Raw genomic sequence first — 22,446 nt, 5'->3', positions numbered from 1 at the left:
AATCTCAATTACATCCCAGGTCATCCCTGCTAAACTACACATGGAAAATAACCCTGCAGCAACAGGAAATGTGAATTATTATGTGGATTATAATCAATGGACATTTTTGTCGGGGTTAATACATTTTTCATAAGGGAAAATCAAGTCTGTAATTTCAAAGGGAAGATTACAAACTTCCGAAGCTTTTTTAACCCTTTATGCTTGTGGGAGTTGGTCTATATGGATAGGGCTAAAATGAAATGTTTCTTCAGAAGAAATATGATATGCATAACCATGGTAGCAATTGAAAGGGAACCGTTTAAAGATGAGGAAATGATTAGACCAAAGGGGAGTGAGTACACATACACAACAGTTTATCTGACACAAGACCGAATCCAAACACTACAATGTTGATGTTATGTGCATTGTACATTTACTGTACTTTTAACCACATTTATTGATAACAAAATGTAAAAATACTCTGGATAAGGTCAGTAACATGATCCTGGAAAATGTGGGGTAGGTGAAAATTCATACAAAACAATGACAAGGGTTTGAGTGAGAGGACTAACTGGTGTCTCCAAGTGGCCACATATCTCTCCAAAGTGTGCACAGTTTCTTAACAATTTCAATGCACTTTTATGACTCAAATAAGTCTTCAACTATAAGGTACCTTTTTGAGCTCTCCTTGCTGTGCCATTGAGGCGCAACCACACATTTGTTTCATTTGGAACACAACCCCCACTCTCACACAATTACTGTTGTTGTTTACCCAATCCAGAAACAGTCCATTATAAATCACAATCTGGGTTCAGGTGGGCATGATTTGAAAGCTTGTACTATTGCCAACATGACTAGCTAAGTTATAAAATATGATTTTACAGTGTTAGGCTTTCACAGGGCAGTTCAGAGAAACAGACTGTAATGTTGATGCCCATAGAAAGGAGTGATGAGTGCATTCAGGTGCGTGTGCCGTGACAAATTATCTTAACAAAAAACAAACATATGCTGATTCTGTTGAGAACAACCCAGGGCATGACATGTCATCTTGTAACTGTACAACAAATATATTGATCATAAACGTTGACACGGTATATGAAATTAGTTTTATGATTTGCAAATGTGAAGTGCACATTTGGACTCACGGGTGTTTGGCTTGTATGACATCAAAGCGGTATTTATTCTAATCCTCAATGTGTTGTCTTTCAAAAATACAGTTTCCTCTTAATTTACAGACATTCCCTCTCTCAGACAACAAACGATTTCCAAAAGTTGCCCAATTAGCAGGAGGGATGGGGGAAATTTCTTGTTGCTCACGGTGCTCAAGTTCAGAACAGCTGTCAGTCAAAACCCATGCAACACTTTGAAGTGCAGAGCCAGAGCTCTTATGTTTTGTGCAGCATGTTACTGTATAGCCACTACGCTCCAACCTAGGCGCTTATTAGTGCCCGAATCTGCAATTTTCAACCATATACGGATACTAGTGTAAAAGGCTACACCTCAAATAACCTACAAGTTTGACATTTATTACATTGCAGGAAAGTTATTTTGCAACCGGGTGGACAAATTAAGATCCTACATCTGTAGGTCTCCACTTTCCATGGCACATAATCTTGCATCACCAGCATATCTTTTGACCAGTTGGTCAAGAAATCCCCTTCCTTATGTCACTCTGTAATTATGTTCAACATTCAGAATGTAGAGTGAATGTCGTCATCTCACAATGTTTATACCCTGTTCTAAGCATTATCAGATGAGATGGTGTTCTCTGAGGTTTCTGGTGCAGGCTGAGCAATGAGATACTGGGTCATCCCCTGAGAGTCGAAGAGGAACCATGTGTGGTTTGTAAAGGCCAATTTGACCACATGCTCTTCTGAGACACTTTCATTTATGTAAACCTGCTAAAACCCAGAATCTGTGGAACTGTAATTTGTGATAAAAGTGCCAGACAGTAGACAGAGATAATGTTGGTGGTTCTGTCAATAAAGATCAACCTGTCTGTGTCAGCCTTACTGTCAAACAAAATGTAAACTTGGTCTGGTGTGTTCTAGCAGTCTAAGCCACTGCCTCAGTAGCACATGTACAATGTACCATTTTCAGCTTGGGTTCATATCAGATCCACTGCTCTTTCAGCATTCTCTCTCCTACCTCTATCTCTATCTATCCACTAAACATAGAAAATACTTTAAAAATATATTTAAAAACAAAAACAAATAAAGCCATGCAACACCACCTATCATTTCCTCACTGATCAGCCTGTTCTGAGAACAGAGTTACCAACCACCTGAGATACTGAAGGGTAACCTCGGACACCTGAGATACTGAAGGGTAACCTCGGACACCTGAGATACTGAAGAGGAACCTCGGACACCTGAGATACTGAAGGGTAACCTCGGACACCTGAGATGTTGAAGGGTAACCTCGGACACCTGAGATGTTGAAGGGTAACCTCGGACACCTGAGATGTTGAAGGGTAACCTCGGACACCTGAGATACTGAAGAGGAGCCTCGGACACCTGAGATACTGAAGGGTAACCTCGGACACCTGAGATGTTGAAGGGTAACCTCGGACACCTGAGATGCTGAAGGGTAACCTCGGACACCTGAGATACTGAAGGGTAACCTCGGACACCTGAGATACTGAAGGGTAACCTCGGACACCTGAGATACTGAAGGGTAACCTCGGACACCTGAGATACTGAAGGGTAACCTCGGACACCTGAGATACTGAAGGGTAACCTCGAAGACACCTGAGATACTGAAGGGTAACCTCGGACACCTGAGATACTGAAGGGTAACCTCGGACACCTGAGATACTGAAGGGTAACCTCGGACACCTGAGATACTGAAGGGTAACCTCGGACACCTGAGATACTGAAGGGTAACCTCGGACACCTGAGATACTGAAGGGTAACCTCGGACACCTGAGATAGAGAGACAGCCATTCAGGTGCAGCTGCTCAGGTACAGTAGAGACACAACCAACAGTATGTTACCATGGGAAACAACCAACAGACTGCTACCATGGGAAACAACCAAGAGCCACATTCACAAAGCCTGCCACACACCGGCTGTATGTGTGTGTGTGTGTGTGTGTGTGTGTGTGTGTGTGTGTGTGTGTGTGTGTGTGTGTGTGTGTGTGTGTGTGTGTGTGTGTGTGTGTGTGTGTGTGTGTGTGTGTGTGTGTGTGTGTGTGTGTGTGTGTGTGTGTGAGACAAAAACAGGGAAGGGGGGGAAGACAAATTTTCTACCAATACCCACAGATGCCAGGTGGTTGCAAGGCTGTGGTTGGTATGGAGAGATGAGGGTAATACATGGAAGGAGGTAGAGACAGGGTACTGTTGTGGTTCATCTTCCCCATCTGTAGTTGTGCTATTAGTTAAGAGTATAGTGAGATCTCACACAACACGAATGCAGATGCACCATGCTGCCGTGCCTATACAGTGCTGTTAAAGTATACTGACAGGTCTTTAAGACAGAGTGAGCTGTCCTTCTGAGTAGTTTAAAACTTCCCCAGGGGAACTCCACACAGCTTATAATGCAATTCTGAAGTTGGTTTTTGGTATTCTATCAAAACCCCCAAAGTATTTTCAGTACATAATTCACAACACAACATGTATTCAACATTTTCTATTTTTTATTTGGCCTTTTGGCCTTTTGTAATACAATTCTTTTTTAAGAAAGATTGTGAGGTTACATTTTGTTCAAACTGAGTCAATACATTGTATATTATTTTCACCCACTGACTAAATAAGTTTCCTAATTATAGAGATATAAGAGAAAAACTATACCTCACCCCGACCATCAAACCACTGGCATATGAATGTACTTATCATTTACTCATCCACAAAACCAGATCATTGGGAGTTTTCAATGCTTCATCTAACATCTATTAATTTAAGTACATAAATTCACCATGTCACCAAATTGATAGTGCAACATGTACTATTCTGCATACATGCAACACACTTCAATAAAACACATCAACAATTAAGGACAACATATCAATGTATCAATGCTTGCATCCATACTCTAAATCACACACCAGTTCATTTACTCCTGTTCAATTTCAGCAATGAAACTTATGACATAGAAAACACAAACAATGTATACATTTATCAAACTTTTATGGCACACAGGGCCCACAGACTAAAGGCCTCTCTGGGGGTGTGGCCCATGTGAAATATATTATTCTGTGTATAACATGATATAATGGGTATATGATCGTGAGTTTTGACATATAGCGTGGAATGCAGTGAAAAGTGGTGAACTTCCAGTCATATAAAAAAGCATGTGTTTGCTCACACTCAGAAAAATGTTGTGTAGGAGGTGCTGACTAATGGTGAGTAAACTGTAGGCTATAAAAATAAAGAGTCACACACTATATACAAGCTCTCAGTAATGTATTGGGTATACCACCAACGTTACGGCATCACTCTTCCAGTCTTAACATAAGCAATACCAAATTCTTTATAACTGACAGAGAGCAGCAGAGAGGGTGTTATTGGAACTCTACTATAATGTCCCACAAGAGTCAAACTCTCTGCTATAATGTCCCACAAGAGAGTCAAACTCTCTGCTATAATGTCCCACAAGAGAGTCAAACTCTCTGCTATAATGTCTCATAATCCACAAAGGACTAAGTTATAAAAATACACTGTGCGAAACATAGAGAAAAAGGAATGACACTCAAAATGGGCGAGTAGTAGCGTTAGAACAACTCCATCCCCCTTTATCATGAAAAACTCCATTGTATTCAAAAAGAAACAGGACCAATTAACATATTCCAAACAAAACACGAGGTGAATCAGGGATGCTCCTGTACACATTACTGGCATTGTTAGTAGCTAGAGACCTTCCACACACCGGCTTTGCTCTAGTAAAAGCTGCTCTGATATCTCTGAATGGAGGCTAGGGGAACTGCTCACTAATGGTTCTGGGATCTGAAAAGGCGCTTACAACTCCACAGAGGAGCAACACCAGTATTAGTGTTTTCTAACCAATAGGATTGGCAGGATGAAGCAGAAACACAGTGGAGTCGCAGACATGATCTTTTATTATTTACTCCAGTTTCATGGAGCTGAGGGCACTTTATCTCAAGAGAAGACCGAAGGTGTCGGAGTATCATAATGAAGTTACCTCGACCTTCCACATACTCTCTGCATCACAACTGTAACTAACGGCGGTCCAAGGAAACGGTAACAAAGAAGACATCCTTTGAGAAGTCAGACAAATGTCGCTCTCGATTTACTTGGGATCAAAATGTACTGTGAAGTTTCATTAGTCCTCTCATCAGTAGTCTTTGATTAGCTGTGTGGCTCTTCCTCTACCTATCTGGAGGCACTTCTCATGTTCTCTGGTCTCACTTACTAATAAACAGTCTCTCACTTCCATTGAATCGCTCTGTCCTGCAGCAGACTGTCCTGGCATGGCCACAGATCTGTTGGTGCCGTCTTATCAACACCTGCCAGTCATCGTCATGCCATGCAGGAGTTGGCAAGACAGCACAAACAGATCTGGAACCAGGCTAAGACTGTCCTGCTGGAATTGCTGTCATCTTACTCCGCACAGAACACTCAATGTCTTGTGTATTACACCTCTCTAGTTCCATTTTAAAATGCACTTTCTCCTGCCCTCTCTACTCAAGTTCACCGACACATGCATCTATCGGACTTAATCCTGACTTACATAAAGCTTGGCTTTGTTTCTCCTTATTCTGAGACGATACCAAACGTTTCAATGAGATAGCAGAGTCAGATAAATTGAATTCAGAGTAAAAACAACAACACATCTCTCTGTTGAGAGCTTCAGACTTCCTGGATCATGCAGGAAACTGTGTGCTCTTATCTAAAGACAGAAGAAACTATTTTTAAGACACCAAATAAAACTTGAGCCTCAGAATACTGAGGATTCCTCAAGGCGTAGGAAAGATAGAGAGAAGCAGAGCTACTGGGCTGTGTGCAGCAGAGCCACTGCAATGCAGTGCTGCTCCTGTCTGCTCCTAAAGAGGAGTACGGCTGAGACATAGAGAATTAACTCATCATGAGGCAGACAGACAGTTACACAGTAGAACAAGACACCTTGAATGCTAGGCAGAGTGGCTAACGGGAAATGAATGCTTTGTCAATGGAAGTGTGAGTGCACACATTTAGACAGATTCATCTCATCTGTGAGAGGAATTCTTACAGTGGGCTTACCATAAAGACTTCTTACAATGAATAAAATAAATGACTGCATGGGACAGAACTGATGGTTAATCATTGAAGCACAGCATCTCAATAGTCAGCTGTAGAAGACACCAAGGGAGGCTGCAGTTGTGGACAGGTAAAAAGGATGACTTAATACCACATTCTGCTGGATTTACACAGACACAGACAGAGACTTGACAGACTCCATTGTTGGTCAGTTGGAAGGTTCTTTGTCTTCCAGTGAGTCCTGGAGTCTTGTCGCCCTCTGCTGTTGAGATCAACAGCTGGAAGTAAGTTACCCAGGTTAGAGGGAGCTCTTTTGGGCTCTGCTCTTCTTTGCTAAGAACCAGGCCTGTGGTAGGCCTTGCTGAAGCCTCAGACTCGAGTGAGGAAGTCTAGGCTTAGGTTGGCAGGGATGTGCAGGGTCTCCAGGCTGAGGGCGGAAGGGGTGTAGGGGAACAGGACAGGGAAGGTGTGCTTGGTGTCCACCAGGAGCATTGGGACATCGTTCCTATCCTGCAGACGATTCTGAGGACAACAAGATAGACAACATTTGGTTCAAAAATATAAATAAAAAAAAAATATAAAACTTGATTAAATAGATTAAGTATTGTTACCTGGATGTTTCGGATAAAGGACACAGTGACTCTTTCCTCAAACTCGTTGAGCGGGGTGTAGAGGTTGAGAATTTTTACGATCTGTACGACAAACAAGACACTGGTTAATACTCTTCCTGTGAACTTTGAGACATAGAGTTGTTAGTGGAGCTCTGTGTGCTGGATGCAGTAAGATTGGTGATGTGATGATGAGAGTGGAGCTCTGCGTGCTGGATGCAGTAAGATTGGTGATGTGATGATGAGAGTGGAGCTCTGTGTGCTGGATGCAGTAAGATTGGTGATGTGATGATGAGAGTGGAGCTCTGTGTGCTGGATGCATTAAGATTGGTGATGTGATGATGAGAGTGGAGCTCTGTGTGCTGGATACAGTAAGATTGGTGATGTGATGATGAGAGTGGAGCTCTGTGTGCTGGATGCAGTAAGATTGGTGATGTGATGAGAGTGGAGCTCTGTGTGCTGGATGCAGTAAGATTGGTGATGTGATGAGAGTGGAGCTCTGTGTGCTGGATGCAGTAAGATTGGTGATGTGATGAGAGTGGAGCTCTGTGTGCTGGATGCATTAAGATTGGTGATGTGATGATGAGAGTGGAGCTCTGTGTGCTGGATGCAGTAAGATTGGTGATGTGATGATGAGAGTGGAGCTCTGTGTGCTGGATGCATTAAGATTGGTGATGTGATGATGAGAGTGGAGCTCTGTGTGCTGGATGCAGTAAGATTGGTGATGTGATGATGAGAGTGGAGCTCTGTGTGCTGGATGCAGTAAGATTGGTGATGTGATGAGAGTGGAGCTCTGTGTGCTGGATGCAGTAAGATTGGTGATGTGCAACAGATTTGTAACAGGTTTGTGTTATAGGTGTTTAAGTGTACCTGCTGCATGGTGAGAGAGGTGCACAGGGAGCAGATCGCCTCGGCATCCTGGGACGTCTTCTTCTTGACCTGCAGCAGCTGGGCGGCCTGGATAACGGGCTCTATGTTAACCACCGCCCCGCTCTGGTGAAGGTTCTTCCCCCTCAGCCACTCCTCCATCTGACTGATGTTGTACCTGACCAATCACAGTGAAACACACTTAGTACAGAGCCACCTGTTAAGTGAATAGCTTTCATCAAACCCATTATGCTGTAATGAGCTACAGTTCTTCTCCCTCTCTGTATGTGCTCCTGTCCTCTCAGCAATACAGTATGTACCGTTAAAGGAAAACTCCACCCAAAAATGATATGTATATATTTTGTTTCATTAGTCCACTGTTCATATCAAATCCAATTGTATTTGTCACATGCGCCGAATACAACAGGTTCCCCAACATCCCTTCCGCCCTCAGCCTGGAGACCCTGCACATCCCTGCCAACCTAAGCCTAGACTTCCTCACTCGAGTCTGAGGCTTCAGCAAGGCCTTACAGTGAAATGCTTACTTACAAGCCCTTAACCAACAAAGCAGTTTTACGAAAATACCTCAAAAAAAGTAAGAGATAAAAATAACAAATAATTAAAGACATACAGTCCCATTTTGCATCATGATGATGATGTACTTCACTTTACTTCATGAAAGTGCAATATCTTGAAAACTTGATTGCTGACATTCAAAACATGTTGGGACTATATCAACAGTGGAATAAAGAAACAAATACAAAAACATAGGTTTTGGCTAGAGTTTCCCTTTAAGAACCTGGAGTTTTTCCTGGTCAGCTCTTATTAAAAAAAACAAGCCCTAGTAATATAGAACATCCCCAGCAAGGTTCTGTATATATGTAAACATACCTGAGCTGCATGCCAGTGCTCCAGGAACAGACGTCTTTCCTGAGCAGCAGGTTGTTGAGGGTGACAGCGTTGATGCTGTAGAACAGCTGCCGGATCACCTGGCCTGCTATCTCTGGGTCCAGGCCGTGCTCGCCCATCACCCCGTGGAACTGGCCCAGCTGTCTGATCAGGGCCTCTAGGGTGTAGCTCCCCGGGCCCTCCCCGTCCATACTGGAAGAGCGGTTCCTGTAACCCATGGGCTTTACTCCCGCCAGGCTGGGGATGCTCTCACTCTCCAACATGGCCGACACTGTCCGGGGGAAGGAAGATAGTCGTTCATGCAACTGATTCATTAATTAATTAATACATTTCTATAGGTTTGATTGTTTATTCATCTAATTTTAGAAAACCTAAGTACTGAACTATAAGTACTGAACTGTGTAAACGTAGATCAGTAATAGAAGGGAATAAACATACAGTATAAAAGCCAAATATCATGGCTTTTATAAATATATCAATGTGAAAACAGCAGTACAATCAACCCAGAATGAAGAAAAAGTTAGTCCCTTTCCAATTTCATTGTCCCTAATCTTTGGACCATACAGCTCTTGGCCCCTAGCTCCCCCAGCTCCTCACCGATCATGGGCTGCATCATGTGCTCTGCCACCTTGATGAGCTGCTGGTAGATCTGAATGGAGAGATCACTCAGCACCTGGCGATACTCTGCCAGGTCAAAGTTCTTCAGGCAGTGCTCATTCTGTTTGGCTGTGTTCTGAGTCATAAACGCCTGGGAACACACGACAAGACAGGGATGACAGTTGTAGAGAGTTACAATTTGTAGAGTTTACAACAAGTGTATTTATGTTGTATTTACAAAAGTCTGTATATCTTTAAAATGCATTGTGTATGGAGAGGAATCAAGGAGTAATCCGATTGCATAAAATGTCTGACAATCTACCTCTTATTTCAATGAGCTCAAGTACTGAACATCTAGCATCTCTTCACAGTTTTTAATGAGCAGAATGATCTCTGAGATATCAAAGTAAGTCTCACCTCATCTCCACTGTACTGCTTGAGACAGTGCAGCAGACGACTCGTGTTGGCCAGCCAGAAGGAGGTCATCTCAAAGTCATTATTGTTTTTCTGCATTGGAATTGCAAAATGAAAGTGTGTTAAATACCAGAATCGCTGTACTTTATTTCTGACCAATCTTTTCTTGCAACTGATTTCCAAAGATCCATCGCAAACAGACATTAAAATATGTATAAAATCTCAATCCATACGTGTGAGTAGAACTCTGTATCTGTACCTTGAGGACCTTCTTAATGGCGTTGATGGTGGAGGTGAGCAGAGAGTGGACCTTCTGATCATCGTTGATGTAGTCCGCATGGCGGATGCACATGAAGAGGATGTAGGCAGGTAGGCAGGGCACTGTTGCTGATACAGCATTGGGCTTCATGTCTGGAACACCAAACAGAACATAATAACACAGAAACGAGTTCATCCACAATTTCAGTGATCATTGTAGTAATCGTGTGGATTTTAGAATATAATGTTACGTTCTGGACTGGACAGGTGTTGTACTTGTGATGCTGTCATATCGTAGCTGATTTGAGCTGCAATGTCGTACCAGTGATGAGTGTTTTGACCAGCAGAGCCTCGTCCTCCTTGTAGTACTCCAGCATGCCCTCAAAGTCCTTCTCTCTGCGCTGGACAGTCACCTGACGGGTCAACTGTGGCTTGGCCTTGGTGGGCTGGGATGATGCTGCAGTCAAAGACACTGGAAAGGGCAGAAGACAAAGTGGTCACTTATATTGCCATAATCATCATAGTAATACATATTAACCATCATACTGTAGGTCCATCACTAGGCCTTCATTACAGCTCAGTGAGACCAATACAGACAGTATTCACTAGGCCTTCATTACAGCTCAGTGAGACCAATACAGACAGTATTCACTGGGCCTGTATTACAGCTTAGTGAGACCAATACAGACAGTATTCACTCGGCCTGTATTACAGCTTAGTGAGACCAATACAGACAGTATTCACTGGGCCTGTATTACAGCTTAGTGAGACCAATACAGACAGTATTCACTGGGCCTGTATTACAGCTTAGTGAGACCAATACAGACAGTATTCACTGGGCCTGTATTACAGCTTAGTGAGACCAATACAGACAGTATTCACTGGGCCTGTATTACAGCTTAGTGAGACCAATACAGACAGTATTCACTGGGCCTGTATTACAGCTTAGTGAGACCAATACAGACAGCATTCATTAGGATTTCAAGCTCTCTCACCTTCCATATCTGGAACTTTCTTCATGTAGATCCTTAGCTGCTTCTTCAGTTTCCTCTCGTTCTTCTCCAGTTTCTCCACAAGCTCTTTTAAGTCCTGTAGTAGCAGAAACATTCAAGAAGGTCGACACAACACTATAACTTTCAGAGCTCTGGGCTGTTCCATTCCAATAGGGGTCCTTGGGCCCGTATTCACAAAGAGTCTCAAAGGAGGAGTGCTGATATAGGATTAGTTTAGCCTTCTGGCTCATAATGAATAATACGATTATATGGATGTGTGTGTAGGGGGTAGGAGGTTGCAGTGTTCTCACCAGGTTGTCGTTGGTGAGGCGGGTGATCTCCTGCTGGACGCTGTACTCCACCTGGGCCTCAGGGGACAGAGACATAGTGTGGTTCAGCATCTCCTGTTTCTTCTCTATGTCGTCCTTCAGCAGCTCAATCTGGGTGTTGAACGCTGCCAGCTCATCCTCGTGCTTCCTGGCCTGAGACTGAAGCTGGGCCTCCAGCAGCCTGGGAGATAGGGGTTGAGGGGGAGACAGGGAGAAGAAGAAGGAGAGAGGGGGTGAGGGGGAGACAGGGAGAAGAAGAAGGAGAGAGGGGTTGAGGGGGAGACAGGGAGAATAAGAAGGAGAGAGGGGTTGAGGGGGAGACAGGGAGAATAAGAAGGAGAGAGGGGGTGAGGGGGAGACAGGGAGAAGAAGAAGGAGAGAGGGGGTGAGGGGGAGACAGGGAGAAGAAGAAGGAGAGGGGGGTGAGGGGGAGACAGGGAGAAGAAGAAGGAGAGGGGGTTGAGGGGGAGACAGGGAGAAGAAGAAGGAGAGAGGGGTTGAGGGGGAGACAGGGAGAAGAAGGAGAGAGGGGTTGAGGGGGAGACAGGGAGAAGAAGAAGAGAGGGGTTGAGGGGGAGACAGGGAGAAGAAGAAGGAGAGAGGGGTTGAGGGGGAGACAGGGAGAAGAAGAAGGAGAGAGGGGTTGAGGGGGAGACAGGGAGAAGAAGAAGGAGAGAGGGGTTGAGGGGAGACAGGGAGAAGAAGAAGGAGATAGGGGTTGAGGGGGAGACAGGGAGAAGAAGAAGGAGAGAGGGGGTTGAGGGGGAGACAGGGAGAAGAAGAAGGAGAGAGGGGGTTGAGGGGGAGACAGGGAGAAGAAGAAGGGGAGAGGGGTTGAGGGGGAGACAGGGAGAAGAAGGAGAGAGGGGTGACAGGGAGAAGAAGAAGGAGAGAGGGGGTGAGGGGGAGACAGGGAGAAGAAGAAGGAGAGAGGGGGTGAGGGGGAGACAGGGAGAAGAAGAAAGAGAGAGGGGGTGGTTACAATAAGCCTAAAGCTGACCAAACCTTCAAACTTCTACCTTGTAGAATTCCTGTACCATAGTGTGGAGGCTGTATTAAATATGGCTTCATATGTCATTAACATCATCATCACCGCCACAGTTTGAGATTACTTTTGTCCCATTAAATGTTCTATTTTACCACAGACATAGGAGGGTAGGAGGGTAGGAGATTAAGCAGGAAGGCAGTAAGTAGAGAAAGCAGTAAGCAGGAAGGCAGTAAGTAGAGAAAGCAGTAAGCAGGAAGGCAGTAAGTAGAGAAAGCAGTAAGCAGGAAGGCAGTAAGTAGAGAAAGCAGTAAGCAGGAAGGCAGTAAGTAGAGAAAGCAGTAAGCAGGAAGGCAGTAAGTAGAGAAAGCAGTAAGCAGGAAGACAGTAAGTGGAGAAAGCAGTAAGCAGGAAGGCAGTAAGTAGAGAAAGCAGTAAGCAGGAAGGCAGTAAGTAGAGAAAGCAGTAAGCAGGAAGGCAGTAAGTAGAGAAAGCAGTAAGCAGGAAGACAGTAAGTGGAGCAGAAAAGCAGAAGACGACCTGGCCACTTGCTTTAGACCCTGGTATGCCAGGCCCAGCTCGCCATCTTCATTCAAATAACCCCAGTCTGAAGCTTTGCTGCCGCCGGGAAGGCAGGAGAGAGAAACAGACAGAGACAAAGAAAGGAAGAAAGAGGAGGAAGTGAAAAAAAAAATGGACAGATGAAAACAGAACAGAGCAAGAGGAGTTAGCACCACAGAGAGTTAGAGCAGAAACCTAAAGAGGAACCAGAGATTTTGCAGTTAAAATCTTATAACTGACTTAGCAAAAAGCCCTCACACACACACACACACACACACACACACACACACACACACACACACACACACACACACACACACACACACACACACACACACACACACACACACACACACACACACACACACACACACACACACACACACACACACACACACACACAGACAGACAGAGACAGACTATCATCTCCTCTAAAGCACAGTGAAGGACCTCTCTCCAAGCAAAAGCTTCTACACTCACAGGGATGTTCACCCTTTTAAAACCAGACCATTCCTGCAGGGTGAGAGGGTGTCATTATATGGCCACCTGCCTCTCATTACTGCCATCTATCTGCTGGGTCATGTTGCCATAACGTTGATGTCTAGCACTTCCCTCTAGGTTAAAAGGTTCTGCTCTCCAGATACAACAGAGGTGCTAAATAACCCTGGTGTCGAGGCTAGATTCCTACAGCCGGGCTAGGACGCAGAATGAAAGATAAATATAGAAAGGACAGGAATAGATGACGAGGGAATGGAAGATTGTCTGGGTCGAGATGAATCGAGATCGAGATGAATCTGTGTGCTTCGAGGGGTTCATCATGAGTAACAAAAATGTCTTCCCTCCCTGGTAATCTGAGAGCCATCTACAATACCACTGTGTCAACCACAATGGGGTGGAATCAAAAGCAGTGTGCAGTTTGCCATCAGTATTTCACCAGAACATCAGAATGATGGGGACAGTTTTGATCAGAAAGATGACCTGATGTTACTCTGAGAGGAAAATGTGATAATTCAGAACTGTCTCTCGGGTCTAGCCTAGTTAAAATGTTAATTTGGGAAAAGCTGCACTGAAAAGCTTTTAGGTTTATCTGTTCGTCAGGTACTGACGACGCACCCCAAACATCCCTTTTAGTAGGGTTTTGAGTTACTCCCCTCGGGGAAATGTTACAGGTCACTAGAGGAATAGAGTCAAACGATTCTTTATCCCAGGGGCAGTAAGGTTCCTGAAAGTCTAAAACCACCAGTAGGACCAGCCGACTGGCCTACAACTAACATTGCAGTTGACAGAATGTTCTATCGTGTATAGTGTATATACTGTAGAGTACAGATGATCATTAATCGCTCATGAACTGCACTTTATATTGTCTGTGTGTGTCTTCTGTCTATCTCGGATTGTATTTTTAATGTACAGTGCCTTGTGAAAGTATTCACCCCCCTTGGCATTTTTCCTATTTTGTTGCCTTACAACCTGGAATTAAAATAGATGTTTTAGGGGTTTGTATCAGTTGATTTACACAACATGCCTACCACTGACGATGCAAAATATTTTTTCTTGTGAAACAAACAAGAAATAAGACAAAAAACAAAAAACTTGAGCATGCATAACTATTCACCCTCCCATAGTCAATACTTTGTAGAGCCACCTTTTGCAGCAATTACAGCTGCAAGTCTCTTGGGGTTTGTCTCAATAAGCTTGGCACATCTAGCTACTGGGATTTTTGCCCATTCTTCAAGGCAAAACTGCTCCAGCTCCTTCAAGTGTGATGGGTTCCGCTGGTGTATAGCAATCTCTAAGTCATACCACAGATTCTCAATTGGATTGAGGTCTGGGCTTTGACTAGGCCATTCCAAGACATTTAAATGTTTCCCCTTAAACCACTCGAGTGTTGCTTTAGCAGTATGCTTAGGGTCATTGTCCTGCTGGAAGGTGAACCTCCGTCCCAGTCTCAAATCTCTGGAAGACTGAAACAGGTTTCCCTCAAGAATTTCCCTGCATTTAGCGCCATCTAGAATTCCTTTAATTCTGACCAGTTTCCCAGTCCCTGCCGATGAAAACATCCCCACAGCATGATGCTGCCACCACCATGCTTCACTGTGGGGATGATGTTGGGTTTGCGCCAGACATAGCGTTTTCCATGATGGCCAAAAAAATCAATTTTAGTCTCATCTGATCAGAGTACCTTCCTCCATATGTCTGGGGAGTCTCCCACATGCCTTTTGGTGAACACCAAACGTGTTTGCTTATTTTTTTCTGGCCAATCTTCTGTAAAGCCCAGCTCTGTGGAGTGTACGGCTTAAAGTGGTCCTATGGACATATACTCCAATCTCCGCTGTGGAGCTTTGTAGCTACCTCAGGGTATCTTTGGTCTCTTTGTTGCCTCTCTGATAAATGCCCTCCTTGCCTGGTCCGGCAGGTTTGTTGAGGTGACATATTATTTCAATTTTTTAAATAATGGATTTCGGTGGTGCTTTGTGGAATGTTCCAAGTTTCTGATATGTTTTTAGAACCCAAGCCTGATCTGTACTTCTCCACAATTTTGTCCTTGACCTGTTTGGAGAGCTCCTTGGTCTTCATGGTGCCGCTTGCTTGGTGGTGACCCTTGCTTAGCGGTGTTGCAGACACTGGGACATTTCAGAACAGGTATATACTGAGATCATGTGACTGATCATGTGACACTTAAATAAAGTCCACCTGTGTGCAATCTAACTAATTATGTGACTTCTGAAGGTAATTGGTTGGCTATGAAGTCTTATCTAGGGACTTCATAGCAAAGGGGGTGAATACATAGCACTTTTTTTCATTTTATTTTCATTTCACTTAATCAATTTGGACTATTTTGTGTATGTCCATTACATGAAATTCAAATCAAAATACATTTAAATTACAGGTTGTAATGCAACGAAATAGGAAAAACAGCAAGGAGGATGACTACCTTTTCAAGGCACTGTACGCACAGAGCCACAACCACAATACCTAGGTGTCTGGCTAGACTGTAAACTCTCTGTAGACTCTCCTTCCAGACTCACATTAAGCATCTCCAATCCAAAATTAACTCTAGAATTGGCTTCCTTTATTCGCAACAAAGCATCCTTCACTCATGCTGCTAAACATACCCTCGTAAAACTGACCATCCTACCAATCCTCGACTTCAGCGATGTCATTTACAAAATAGCCTCCAACATTCTACTCAACAAATTGGATGCAGTCTATCACAGTGCCATCCGTTTTGTCACCAAAGCCCGAAATACTACCCACCACTGCAACCTGTACGCTCTCGTTGGCTGGCCCTCGCTTCATACTCGTCGCCAAACCCACTGGCTCCAGGTCATCTACAAGTCTTTGCTAGGTAAAGCCGCACCTTATCTCAGCTCACTGGTCACCATAGTAGCACCCACCAATAGCACGCGCTCCAGCAGGTATATCTCACTAGTCACCTCCAAAGCCAATTCCTCCTTTAGCCACCTTTCCTCCCAGTTTTCTGCTGCCAATGATTGGAACAAACTGCAAAAATCACTGAAGCTGGAGACTCATATCTCCCTCACTAGCTTTAAGCACCAGCTGTCAGAGCACCTCACAGATCACTGCACCAGTACATAGCCCATCTGTAAATAGCCCATCCAACTACCTCATCCTCATACTGTATTTATTTATTTATCTTGCGCCTTTGCACCTCAGTATCTCTACTTGCACATTCATCTTCTGCACATCTATCACTCCAGTGTTTAATCGGTATATTGTAATTACTTCGCCACCATGGCCTATTTATTGCCTTTACCTCCCTTATCTTACCTCATTTGTACACACTGTATATAGACTTTTTCTGCTGTATTATTGACTGTATGTTTGTTTACTCCATGAGTAACTCTGTGTTGTTGTATGTTTCAGACTGCTTTGCTTTATCTTGGCCAGGTCACAGTTGTAAATTAGAACTTGTTCTCAACTAGCATACCTGGTTAAATAAAAGGTGAAATAAATAAAAAATGTCCCCATGGGGATAATAAAGTCATTCTCTTCTCTTGAACATTCTGTAGCTAAACTGGGTCTGTTGGACTACAACTGACTGATGTTGGTAGTAGAACTGAAATCTGGGCATAGAGGTACAGATGTGAACGTCTCTAGGCAATCTCCAGTTGGACAAAACTACAGTAGGCAACACTTATGTAATTGTCTGCAGTCACATAGAATGAAAGCTGAACCACCAGTGTGACACATTTTCAATCCAATCCATAAGTAACCATGTGATATTTACATTGAAAAACATTGCTGCCCATTCTGTGCACCAGTGGGTATGAGAGAAAAAACACAAACATCCATATTCATCACAGGCCTGTTTGTTTTCCATTACTGCACTCACAATAGTAGGTACAGAAAGACAAACTTACTTCTTAGACTCACAGAGTCCATGGTAGGCCCTCACAGCCTCCTCCTTGTCTATGGGCTTCTTGCTGTTGGTCCATTCAGGCACGTTATTTGTTTCCTATGGAGAGGAGAGGGAGATAAATTTCCGATACCATCAGGCCCATAGTAAAGACATTGGGAGAGTGTTGGTGGATACAACTGCTTTTTAAGGTAATGAATAATGCAGACATTTATCGATTCATCTATTTCCCTCTTTAGATCAAACCCAATCAGTGTTTATTACTCACTCATAAACCTCAGTCTTACAGTATGAGGGGTTGGGTTAAATGTGGAAGACACATTTCAGTTGTACAACTGACTAGGTATCCCCCTTCCTTTCGCTTTTATTGTAGTAAAACTGTCCTCAACGCACGTACTACAGGCCAGCGCCTGTCTAAGTCTGCATCTGAACCAATCAGTTGGGGAAGAAATAATCAGAGAGACAGGCCATCATCTCTGAGGGTGAGACAGGCCATCATCTCTGAGGGCAAGACATGTCAATCATAATCACAAATAGCCTCCAACACTCTACTCAGCAAATTGGATGCAGTCTATCACAGTGCCATCCGTTTTGTCACCAAAGCCCCATATACCACCCACCACTGCGACATGTATGCTCTCGTCGGCTGGCCCTCGCTACATATTTGTCACCAGACCAGGCTCCAGGTCATCTATAGGTCTTTGCTAGGTAAAGCTCCGCTTGATCTCAGCTCACTGGTCACGATAACAACACCCACCCGTAGCACACGCTCCAGCAGGCATTTCTCACTGGTCATCCCCAAAGCCAACACCTCCTTTGGCCGCCTTTCCTTCCAGTTCTCTGCTGCCAATGACTGGAATGAATTGTAAAAATCGCTGATGTTGGAGACTTAGATCTCCCTGACTAACTTTAAACATCAGCTATCTGAGCAGCTTACCGATCGCTGCAGCTGTACACAACCCATCTGTAAATAGCCCATCCAATCTACCTACCTCATCCCCATATTGTTTTTACTTTTTTGCTCTTTTGCACACCAGTATTTCTACTTGCACATCATCATCTGCACATCTATCACTCCAGTGTTAGTTTGCTAAATTGTAATTACTTCGCCACTATGGCCTATTTATTGCCTTACCTCACACCATTTGCACACACTGTGTATATATTTAGTTTTTCTCTATTGTGGTATTGACTGTACGTTTGTTTATTCCATGTGTGACTCTGTGTTGTTGTTTGTCACACAGCTTTGCTTTATGTTGGCCAGGTCGCAGCTGTAAATGAGAAGTTGTTCTCAACTGGCCTACCTGGTTAAATAAAAGGTGAAATTAATTTTTATTTTTTAAAATTAAAAATCCTTCTAAGGAGTATGACACGCCAAGCATATCCTCGACTAACCTAGAAGGTGGGACTGGGAGAGAGCCGCTCAGTTGTCTGATATATTAACTAAGCCACATAAAGAGAGTCATGATACTGACAGTGATCTCTTCCTCTTTCTGCCACATCTCTCTCTCTGTTAGGGAAACGTCTTTGTGAGGCATGAGGAGGAGTGAGAATTGGAGAGATACGCCTCGGTGATTAAAGACTGTTTGTTCTTCTGCCTTCCACACCATCATCCTTTCTGCTCTCCTGTCCTTGAGTCGGCGGTGAGGCACTCCCTCCCAAACCAAACGTCTGGCTGCCCAAGGTCCTTTAGCAGCATGGGGAGATCGCATTAACAATCCCCATCATCGGGACATAAGTTCAGGTTAATACACTGTAGGAACATTACCATGTTAGGACTGATCTGCCATCGACTCCCAGTATTTTACACTCCTAGTCCCATCTCTGTTGGAGGCCAGTCTCTGTCATAAGTCTCATAATGACTCTAGTTACATACTAGTCTATACATACTAATGATCTGTGGGGCTCAGTTGGTAGAGCATGGAGCTTGTAACGCCAGGGTTGTGGATTCGATTCCCACAGGGGAGCAGTAAATAAAAGTATGAAAATGTATGCACTCACTACAGTAAGTAGCTCTGTATAAGAGTGTCTGCTATATAACTCAAATATATATATTTTTAAATGTAGTGAGGCTGTACCTTTGTCTGAACCCAACTTGAATGTGACATTTGATCAAATGTTTCTTATTCCATTTTTTTGTTTTGTGTAAAGAAGCTGAAGACTGTCTATCATGTTTTTTATATTTTATATTTCACCTTTATTTAACCAGGTAGGCTAGTTGAGAACACCTTTATTTAACCAGGTAGGCTAGTTGAGAACACCTTTATTTAACCAGGTAGGCTAGTTGAGAACACCTTTATTTAACCAGGTAGGCTAGTTGAGAACACCTTTATTTAACCAGGTAGGCTAGTTGAGAACACCTTTATTTAACCAGGTAGGCTAGTTGAGAACACCTTTATTTAACCAGGTAGGCTAGTTGAGAACAAGTTCTCATTTACAATTGCGACCTGGCCAAGATAAAGCAGAGCAGTTCGACACATACAACAACACAGAGTTACACATGGAATAAAACAAACATACAGTCAATAATACAGTAGAAAGATGAGTCTATATACGATGTGAGCAAGTGAGGTGAGATAAGGGAGGTAAAGGCAAAAAAAAGGCCATGGTGGTGAAGTAAATACAATATAGCAAGTAAAACACGAATGGTAGATTTGCAGTGGAAGATTGTGCAAAGTAGAAATAAAAATAATGGGGTGCAAAGGAGCAAAATAAATAAATACAGTAGGGGAAGAGGTAGTTGTTGGGGCTAAATTATAGATGGGAATAGAATACAGGTGCAGTAATCTGTGAGCTGCTCTGACAGCTGGTGCTTTTAATCTGGCTGATTTGACCTAATAAAGTTTCAGCACATTATAGTCATTTTGCCCATCAACCCAGAGTCACAAACAAGAAAAGTATATCATCTGTGTATATTCATGTGTATATTAAAGTATATTAATGTGCCTGTAGATAACCTTTTGATAAGCAAACAGGGACATATAAAGTGGACAATCAATGCTGCATTTCCCAAGTACAGGCAACCAAAGCCATGTCAATTTAACTCCCAGTTTGTCAACTTACGATCTGATTGGTTGTCTCCTCTTTCTGATGGGCTGCACTGACAATTTGAGTCCTGAGGATGAGGACCTCCTCCTTGCGCACTTCCAGTTCCTCATTGGCTGCTTTGAGCTGGCCAAGCAGCAGGTTGTAGCCGTCCTGCAGCTCATTGGAGGAGCTGTTCTGGGAGGCGCGGTCAGCAATGGCCTTCCTCAGTTCGTTCAGGTCGTTCTTCAGCTTTTTGTTCTCAGACTCCAGCTCCTGCCTCTGTGGAAACACACGGCCAAAGTACAAAGAGATTTATTGGCAATCTAAAATGGAGTTTATGTAATCATTGGTTATCAAAGTGATTAAATACCAAGGCTCAATGTTGGAAAGAATGACATTGATTGATAGCAATAAAAGTAATAAAGTAATATACACTGAGTGTACAAAACATTAAGAACACCTGCTCTTTCCATGACAGACTGACAACGTGAATCCAGGTGAAAGCTATGATCCCCTATTGATATCACTTGTTAAATCCACTTCAATCAGTGTAGATGAAGGGGAGGAGACGGGTTAAAGAAGGGTTTTTAAAGCCTGGAGACAACTGAGCGATGGTTTGTGTATGTATGTGTGCCATTCAGAGGGTGAATGGGCAAGACTAAATATTGAAGTCTCTTTGAACGGGGTATGGTAGTAGGTGCCATGCACACCTGTTTGTGTCAAGAACTGCAACGCTGCTGGGTTTCATGTTCAACAGTTTCCCCATGTCTATCAAGAATAGTCCACCACCCAAAGGACATCCAGCCACCTTGACCACTGTGGGAAGCATTGGCGTTAACATGGGCCAGCATCCGTGTGGAATGCTTTCGACACCTTGTAGAGTCCACGCCCTGACAAATGGAGGCTGTTCTGAGAACAAAACAGGGAGGGGTACAACTCAATATTAGGAAGGTGTTCTTAATATTTTGTACACTCAGTGTAGAGCAGAATAATATGTGAGTGCTGCCACATTGAGTATGTTTACATGCACGCCAATCATTTGATATTAAACTGATTATGGCAGTAGGCCGAGTATGAAAATAGTAAAACGCCTTACTCTGCTCATCTTAAATCAGCATACGGTCATAATCGAAGTAAGCATACGCTGATTAAAGCACTGGTTTTCTGAGCAATCTTTAAAATGATTAAGACATGTAAAAAAGCTTAATTTGCGTTCCAGTTGTGTATTTGATGTGCACATGTGCCAGCACTGGTAGCCCAAGCCTCCCTCTTATGCACGAGCGGAGTTCGGAAAAACTGAAAGAATGCATCTTACAAATCATTTTCACATACAGACTTTATAGATCCAAACTCAGAATGAAATTGCCTTCGCAAAAACAACATGGTCACCGTGATACATTTTTTATTTTGATTGCTGATTTTCTGCATTTATGAAAGTCCTTTTAGGTAGCCTGACTTGAGATGTGTCCATGTAAACAGGATTATTAGGGAAATCATTCTTCTTGCAAAGCATGTAAACATTTTAAATGATCTATTATAGTAATCTGACTATCCACAATAATCATATTATTGTGTGGATGCAACTGTGCTCATTGTGAGTAGCTTAGTAAGTAAATCCTTGTAGAGACATCAAAACTATTTGTACTTGATTTTCATTTTAGCTATGGCAAGTAGCTATTTATCTACAGTATGGCAGGGGTAGGCAATTTGATTCAGCCGCAAGCCGATTTTTGTCTGAGCGAATGGTCGGTCGGGGGACCGGAAAATAATGATCATAATTTGTACACTGCAAAGTGACCACAACTAAGCCAAAAAAGAGATTGTATTTGAAATAACATTTCATACGTTGATTACATTTAGACACAATCACGTCTATTTTATTTGTGGGAATACTTGGAAACAGATCTCCTAAATTAAACACATTTTTAGCTGAATTCCTAGTGATTCCTGCAAATGCTGGGGGGCCCCAAAAAAACGTTTGGGGGACCAATTATTTTTAACTTGCAGGCCGGTTTTGGCCCAAAGCCTCCTGTTACCAAACTCTGAGCTAAGGAATGTAGGTAAAAGCCAGCCATGGCTTTCAGATTACTGCAGTTGATAAATGGATTACTAAGATTAAGATTATTAATATTCTAAAATACTGTACCAGTGACTAATTGTGTTCACCTCTCTCTCTGCAGTGAGTCCCTCAGCATAAATAAAGGCACCAATAGTAGTTATAAGGTTCTCTTCTACAGACTTCAAGTTCCAATGGGCAACATTTTTGCTTAGCGACAATAGGACCCATGACTCAAACCATGACACACATATTTTTACTGCCAATCAAATCTAAACCCTGTGTTGTGTGGT

At 43.2% G+C, this 22,446-nt stretch overlaps 1 protein-coding gene across 2 annotated transcripts in view; it reads right to left on the bottom strand.

Moving 5' to 3' along the window:
* Positions 1 to 3,597: 3,597 nt before the first annotated feature.
* The window catches only part of LOC123999602 (unconventional myosin-Vb-like), an 84,064-nt gene continuing 65,215 nt past the window's right edge, over positions 3,598 to 22,446 (bottom strand). For both annotated transcript variants that reach the window (XM_046305520.1, XM_046305521.1), the window contains exons 28-39: positions 20,134 to 20,376; positions 17,075 to 17,169; positions 11,129 to 11,327; positions 10,821 to 10,914; positions 10,148 to 10,297; positions 9,827 to 9,978; positions 9,571 to 9,660; positions 9,154 to 9,304; positions 8,539 to 8,827; positions 7,651 to 7,825; positions 6,784 to 6,864; positions 3,598 to 6,694 (exon numbers count right to left, since the gene is read on the bottom strand). In XM_046305520.1, the coding sequence (XP_046161476.1) occupies positions 6,542 to 6,694; positions 6,784 to 6,864; positions 7,651 to 7,825; positions 8,539 to 8,827; positions 9,154 to 9,304; positions 9,571 to 9,660; positions 9,827 to 9,978; positions 10,148 to 10,297; positions 10,821 to 10,914; positions 11,129 to 11,327; positions 17,075 to 17,169; positions 20,134 to 20,376 (1,872 nt within the window). In that variant the 3' untranslated portion in view covers positions 3,598 to 6,541. The remainder of the gene's footprint in view (positions 6,695 to 6,783; positions 6,865 to 7,650; positions 7,826 to 8,538; positions 8,828 to 9,153; positions 9,305 to 9,570; positions 9,661 to 9,826; positions 9,979 to 10,147; positions 10,298 to 10,820; positions 10,915 to 11,128; positions 11,328 to 17,074; positions 17,170 to 20,133; positions 20,377 to 22,446) is intronic.

The sequence above is a fragment of the Oncorhynchus gorbuscha genome, linkage group LG16 (assembly GCF_021184085.1).
Source record: "Oncorhynchus gorbuscha isolate QuinsamMale2020 ecotype Even-year linkage group LG16, OgorEven_v1.0, whole genome shotgun sequence".
Lineage (NCBI taxonomy): Eukaryota > Metazoa > Chordata > Actinopteri > Salmoniformes > Salmonidae > Oncorhynchus > Oncorhynchus gorbuscha.
Note: the sequence above shows the minus strand (reverse complement) of the source record. Positions and strands in the feature narration are given on the sequence as shown.